The sequence below is a fragment of the Tachysurus vachellii genome, chromosome 11 (assembly GCF_030014155.1).
Source record: "Tachysurus vachellii isolate PV-2020 chromosome 11, HZAU_Pvac_v1, whole genome shotgun sequence".
Classification (NCBI taxonomy): Eukaryota; Metazoa; Chordata; class Actinopteri; order Siluriformes; family Bagridae; genus Tachysurus; species Tachysurus vachellii.
In genome coordinates this window covers 2,575,001-2,582,500 of record NC_083470.1, presented here as the reverse complement: position 1 = coordinate 2,582,500, position 7,500 = coordinate 2,575,001, and the positions used below count along the sequence as shown (strand labels likewise).

The 7,500-nt window shown below is 40.9% G+C and overlaps 1 protein-coding gene across 1 annotated transcript in view; it reads left to right on the top strand.

Annotated features, from left to right (window-relative positions):
• Positions 1–7,219, top strand: part of lpxn (leupaxin) — an 8,623-nt gene extending 1,404 nt beyond the window's left edge. Inside the window, exons 2-9 of the mRNA XM_060881219.1 lie at positions 1,996–2,075; positions 2,174–2,226; positions 4,046–4,145; positions 4,305–4,538; positions 5,086–5,259; positions 5,397–5,478; positions 5,577–5,725; positions 6,713–7,219. Of these exons, the coding sequence (XP_060737202.1) occupies positions 1,996–2,075; positions 2,174–2,226; positions 4,046–4,145; positions 4,305–4,538; positions 5,086–5,259; positions 5,397–5,478; positions 5,577–5,725; positions 6,713–6,979 (1,139 nt within the window). The 3' untranslated portion in view covers positions 6,980–7,219. The remainder of the gene's footprint in view (positions 1–1,995; positions 2,076–2,173; positions 2,227–4,045; positions 4,146–4,304; positions 4,539–5,085; positions 5,260–5,396; positions 5,479–5,576; positions 5,726–6,712) is intronic.
• Positions 7,220–7,500: the final 281 nt, after the last annotated feature.

The window sequence follows — 7,500 nt, the reverse complement described above, 5'->3', positions numbered from 1 at the left end:
GTCCTGTTGCCTTTCTATCAACACGAACCAGTCTGGAGGTGTGAGGCGAACATGCTAACCACTAAGCCACCGTGCCCCCGTTTGTTTCAACTATACACTGATATATAACCATTTTACTATATCGTGATTACATTAACGTCATTTAGCAGCTTACAGTTATCTCATTTATACAGCTGAGCAATTTAGGGTTCAGAGCCTTGCTCAGGGGCCCAGGAGTGTACCTGGGATCTGAACTCATGATCTTAAGATCAGTTCGACACCTTAACTCAGGTCCGAGCGCCCGTACTTCCGATCAGGAGTCCAACAACTTAACCACTGAGCTACCACTTCTCCTTATACACACATCACTCCTGTTAAATACTGTACATTAGTACAGACATGTGTGCATATTATATATATACACGTATATATATAGATATATATATATATATATATATATATATATATATATATATATATATATATATATATATATATCACACATACATACAGATAAGCCAGTACTGTTTTTTTCCATCATCTCAGAAATCCAAGTCATAATGAAATGCTGCTGAAAGTAACCAGGTTTTACAGTTCTACCATTTTACAGGCTAACCGTAAATCTTCAGTACAGCTGAAGTTCACTGAACTGATTACATGTCACTGGGTTTGTGGTTAGAGGACATTTGAGCGCGCGACAAAATAAGTGCGCTCGGGTTTTCAGCACATTACTGAAACCTGCTTATTTCCATTTTAGACTTCTTGTTCCTCTTTTTCTTTTTTTTTTTTTTTTTAATGTTCCCCAGCACGAGAAAGCGTGTGCTCACAGCACAGATTCCTCGTGGTTCGATCACAATCGTTAAACTTACGTTACAGAGGGTGAAATTACGGTCATTCGGTTAGTTCCACAAGCTGCTGCTTTGGTAGTAGCAGAAAAGCTTGCATCATCTGCTAACAGCAAATGTTACAAGTTAAAAGTTACAACCGGATGTGTGTGTGCGTGTGTGTGTGTGTGTGTGTGTGTGTGTGGGTGGGTTTAGTTCTTGCTTAGTTACAAACAATTAACATAACACCACACTCAGACTCACACTCACTAGATACACAACTACTTCACCTCAACCTAATTTATTAATGAATATTAATATCACCAAATTAACATTTTTGGACGCAATCTCCTTCATCACATTCAAGGATAAATCTCTAACTGTAAAGTTTCTCAGCATCACGATAAGATGTGGCTTATTAACGTCAACAGAGGAAACTCAGATTATGTTTAGGGAACAACTGTTTATAGCTGCTATAATGAAACCAAGAACTAACTTCACTTTGTGGATGTTTCATAACATATATGACTATGTACAGTTTTGTATAGACTATGTATTACGCTTATAATAGCCTGAAATAAAAATGCAATTCGGGGGCACGGTGGCTTAGTGGTTAGCACGTTCGCCTCACACCTCCAGGGTTGGGGGTTCGATTCCCGCCTCCGCCTCGTGTGTGTGGAGTTTGCATGGTCTCTCTGTGCCTCGGGGGTTTCCTCCGGGTACTCCGGTTTCCTCCCTTGTTCCAAAGACATGCATGGTAGGTTGATTGGCATCTCTGGAAAATTGTCCGTAGTGTGTGATTGCGTGAGTGAATGAGAGTGTGTGTGTGTGCCCTGCGATGGGTTGGCACTCCGTCCAGGGTGTATCCTGCCTTGATGCCCGATGACGCCTGAGATAGGCACAGGCTCCCCGTGACCCGAGGTAGTTCGAATAAGCGGTAGAAGATGAATGAATGAAAAATGCAATTTAGTTTTATTTTTGATTTCATTTGACTATATAAGTGTATTTCATATACGTTTTTTTATTATTGATTGTAAGTTTGTGAATTTAGATCTCACCCTCGGTGTCTGCTCGTTTTCTAGAATCTTAATCTAACCATAACTTCTCTCAGTCTGTATCGGGTTTCTTTATGAATGTAAAATAAATGTAAATGTTGTATATTGTGTTTGTCTGTAAACTGTACTGTATACAGACATGCTGCTGGAGGAGTTGGCAGCAAACGCCACGAAAAAGGACTCGGATAAAAAGCTCAGCCTGAATTTGTCTGCTCAGGTCAGGACATGTTCACACTGACACTCACCAGAATGTCCAACATGACAATTCAGGAACATAATTTGCATGTCATTATAATATTAAACGCTGTTATTCAGACCTCAGGTATCGGTGCGACATCAGGACAAAGCGGCACTCAAAATGTGTACAGGTAAGACGTCTGTATAAACTCTGCTGTATTCGTGTTACGGAATAAAACTTAGAACTTTACAGTCAAGTGTTTTATTCCTCTTACACTACACAATTTGCCAACACTTGCCGTTTTTATTAATTAATGAATGGCACAATGCCTTTTTAATGTCATTCACATTTTATCTCCTCATCTCTTACATGACTGGATGCTGAAAAAGCCTTTGACTCATGTGTGCTTTCAGGAAACGCTTTTTAACCTAGAAAAAGTCAATGTAACCTCTGTACTCTTCTACCACTTACTCTGAATTCTCCTCTTTAAACTTACTCCAGATTCTTCAGTTTTGTTTTACACTTACTCTGAATTCTTTAGTTTTACACTTAATCCGAATTCTTCAGTTTTGTTTTACACTTACTCCGAATTCTTCAGTTTTACACTTACTCTGAATTCTTCAGTTTTACACTTACTCCAAATTCTTTAGCTTTACACTTACTCCGAATTCTTCAGTTTTACACTTACTCCAAATTCTTTAGCTTTACACTTACTCCGAATTCTTCAGTTTTACACTTACTCCGAATTCTTTAGTTTTGTTTTACACTTACTCTGAATTCTTTAGTTTTACACTTACTCCAAATTCTTTAGTTTAGTTTTACACTTACTCCAAATTCTTTAACTTTACACTTACTCCGAATTCTTTAGTTTTGTTTTACACTTACTCTGAATTCTTCAGTTTTACACTTAATCCAAATTCTTTAGCTTTACACTTACTCTGAATTCTTTAGTTTTACATTTACTCCGAATTCTTTAGTTTTACACTTACTCTGAATTCTTATCTTTACAATTAGACTGAATTCTTCTTTTTTGCACTTACTCAGAAATCATCTCTTTAATTTTATTTTAAATTCTTTAGTTTTTGCACTTACTCCAAATTCTTTAGTTTTTGCACTTACTCCAAATTCTTTAGTTTTACACTTACTCCAAATTCTTTAGTTTTACACTTACTCCGAATTCTTTAGTTTTGTTTTACACTTACTCTGAATTCTTCAGTTTTACACTTACTCCAAATTCTTTAGCTTTACACTTACTCCGAATTCTTCAGTTTTACACTTACTCTGAATTCTTTAGTTTTACACTTACTCCGAATTCTTTAGTTTTGTTTTACACTTACTCTGAATTCTTCAGTTTTACACTTACTCCAAATTCTTTAGCTTTACACTTACTCTGAATTATTTAGTTTTACACTTACTCCAAATTCTTTAGCTTTACACTTACTCTGAATTCTTCAGTTTTACACTTAATCCAAATTCTTTAGCTTTACACTTACTCTGAATTCTTTAGTTTTACATTTACTCCGAATTCTTTAGTTTTACACTTACTCTGAATTCTTATCTTTACAATTAGACTGAATTCTTCTTTTTTGCACTTACTCAGAAATCATCTCTTTAATTTTATTTTAAATTCTTTAGTTTTTTGCACTTACTCCAAATTCTTTAGTTTTTACACTTACTTGAATTCAGCATTTTTTGGATGGAACCTTCATTATCACAGTCAAAATAATCAATAAAACCTGCATAAAGCTGGATAAAGTTTCTCAGTAACATGATAAGAAGTGGCTTCTTAACTTCGATAGAGGAAACTGAGAGTCCGTTAAGGGAACATCTGTTTATAGCAGCTTATAACCGTAAAACTGATACTGTTTCATGGAAGTTTCATGACATTTAACTGGATACAGTAAAAAGTGCTTCTTTAATAAATTCCTCCCTTTACACTTACTTGCATACAAACTTTTTTTTAAGAAACATTGATATACAAATATATATTTTGAAATAATTTCTGTCAGTCAGTTGCCTGCTCGGGCTTCGGCCGAGGTGATGAGTCCTGGAACGGCCACTCGAGAACTGGACTCCATCATGAATGAACTGCTGGGGCTGAACCTGGAGGTGAGTCCCAGCACTCAGTCTGAATTTACCGGTAAAATCCACTAGAGGGCGGTACTGATTTACACGTGGGATTTGATTGAAAATCATGTTTCTGCCAAATGTTATTTTATGTCGAATATAATATTATATTTAAATAAAATCCCTAATCCTGTGTCTAAGGTCTCAGATCTGCCACCACTCACTCCGAAGTCTGAAAAAGACAAAAAGTCAGAAGACAATAAAGAAACCACAGGAAACAGTGCGCAGAAAGATCCGGCAGAACAGAACCCGTCCAAGGACATTGACGCAATTGACAACCTGCTAGGAACACTGAGCTCAGATATGGAGAAGATGGGAGTGCGCACTATGGCCAAGGGACACTGTGCTTCCTGTGGGAAGTGCATCGCTGGCAAGGTTAGTGAGACAGACAGACAGACAGAAAAGCCATCTATCTATCTATCTATCTATCTATCTATCTATCTATCTATCTATCTATCTATCTATCTATCTATCTATCAAATGTTGCAGTATATTAATGAGCACCTTGTTCTTGATCAGCTGAGTCCAGTTTAGACAGGTGTGGCAGATATCGTAGGTGTGGCTCTAGGACATGTGGGACAGGTGTGGCAGATATCGTAGGTGTGGCTCTAGGACATGTGGGACAGGTGTGGCAGATATCGTAGGTGTGGCTCTAGGACATGTGGGACAGGTGTGGCAGATATTGTAGGTGTGGCTCTAGGACATGTGGGACAGGTGTGGCAGGTATTGTAGGTGTGGCTCTAGGACATGTGGGACAGGTGTGGCAGGTATTGTAGGTGTGGCTCTAGGACATGTGGGGCAGGTGTGGCAGGTATTGTAGGTGTGGCTCTAGGACATGTGGGGCAGGTGTGGCAGAAAGGACATTTCTGTGTGTATTGGTACATGATTATCACCTGAGTCCAGTGTCCTGTCCTGTCTGTAGATGATCACAGCTCTGGGGCAGGTGTGGCATCCGGAGCACTTTGTGTGCGTGGTGTGTAAAGAGGAACTCGGCAGTAAAGGGTTCTTTGAGCGGGACGGGAAGCCGTACTGTGAGACCGACTACCACAACATGTTCTCACCACGCTGTGCATACTGCCAAGGCCCGATTTTACAGGTAACACTCACTGTACACTGTACACTACACTACACTGTACACTACACTGTACACACCATCACCCAACAGTAATTCATCAGCTTTAACTGATCACTTAGTTGTGTGTTGTTAAAATGTGTGTGTCTGTTTCTCAACAGAACATCCTCACAGCCATGGACCGCTCATGGCATCCAGAACATTTCTTCTGCAGTCATTGTGGAGAACGATTTGGAAATGATGGTGAGGGCAATAACACAATGTGACAACACAATACAACACCTCCTGCTTTGTGTGTTTAGCATTGTTACTTTATTAATGTGTGTGTTGTGTGTGTGCAGGATTTTTGGAATGTGAGGGGAAGCCGTATTGTCCCAAAGATTTTTACTTGTTGTTTGCGCCGAAGTGTTCGGGATGCGGCGAGCCAGTTAGGGATAACTACCTCTCAGCGGCAAACGGCACCTGGCACCCTGACTGCTTCGTCTGTGCTGTGAGACACACACACACACACACGCACGCACAGACACACACACACACAGACACACACACACACATACACACACACAGACACAGACACACACACACACATACACACACACACACACACACGCACAGACACAGACACACACACACACGCACGCACAGACACACACACACACATGCACAGACACACACACATACACACACGCACAGACACACACACACACACCCACACCCACACACACACACACACACACTTTAGCCTCAGAACTTTATGTCTCTTTCTCTTACCATCTCACTCACCATGTTTCAGTCTTCCTTTGCCCCTCTCCATCTCTCTATCTCTCTCTCTCTTCTCTTTCTTTTTCTCTCTATCTGTATTCTCCTCTTTCTTCACCTCTTTTTGAATGAGTCTCCACATCTTTTGGCAATTCGGCTGACTTTTTTTCTTTCCCTCCTTTCTCCCTCTCTCCCTATCTCTCTCACTTGCTCTCCCTCTCTCTCTCTCTCTCTCTCTCTCTCTCCCTCTCTCTCTCTCTCTCTCCCTCTCTCTCCCTCTCTTCCGCTCTCTCTCTCCCTCTCTCTCCCTCTCTTCCGCTCTCTCTCTCCCTCTCTCTCCCTCTCTCTCTCTCTCTCTCTCACTGGGTCTTCATATTTTATGTTTGTCCTCCTCTTTTGTTTCTCCATCTTTCTTTCTCTCACCTATACTCATTATCTCTTTCTCATTCTCTCACTCTGCATGTTTCTGTCTCCCTTTGCCCCACTCCTCTCTCTGGGTTGCTCCATGTTTTCTCTTGGAGAAACGCTTCTTTTCACCTACAGTATTACACACCCTGTAATATCCACCCCCTTGTCTTATATTCTGCTTTCTCTGTCCCACTTCTCCTTCTTCTTTCTTTCAGATGTCTATTTCCTTTTTTCTCTTCCTTCTAACTCATTAGTCATGATGGTTCTTTCTGTATTTTACTCTCTCTCTCTCTCTCTCTCTCTCTCTCAGGACTGTCTGAAGCCGTTTCCCGATGGCTGTTTCCTGGAGCTGGACGGTCGCCCCATGTGCTCCCAGCACTACCACTCCAGGATGGGGATGTTGTGCGCCACGTGTAACTCCCCCATCATCGGCCGCTGCATCTCGGCTCTGGGGCGCCGTTTTCACCCCGAGCACTTTGTGTGTGCTTTCTGTCTGCGTCAGCTCTCTCAGGGAGTCTTCAAGGAGCAGGCTGGGAAACCTTACTGCAACACCTGTCACAGCAAACTGTTCCTATGAAATCACATGGATATGGAAAGAGAAAACGAGTGAAAACAAAATACCGTACGATACAGCAGGCTTATTAAGTAGAACATATTAGAATTCCTGATAAACATAGCTTAAAAAAAACCTTTCTCTGTGTTCATAACCTTCTGAGAAGAGCATATTTATGAGTCGGGAAGTCGTAATTATGCCGTCAAGTCACTTCAGTCGATCATTTAAAAATGTAAATGAATAAAAAAAATTGTTTCACCCACAGTTTCTTCCATCAGTATTTAAACTCCTTGATCTTTACAACCTGGATCCTTTTTATATTTCAAAGAAATAACTAATGGGGTCACGGTGGCTTAGTGGTTAGCACGTTCGCCTCACACCTCCAGGGTTGGGGGTTCGATTCCCGCCTCCTCCTTGTGTGTGTGGGGTTTGCATGTTCTCCCCGTGCCTCGGGGGTTTCCTCGGGTACTCCGGTTTCCTCCCCCGGTCCAAAGACATGCATGGTAGGTTGATTGGTATCTCTGGAAAATTGTCCGTAGTGTGTG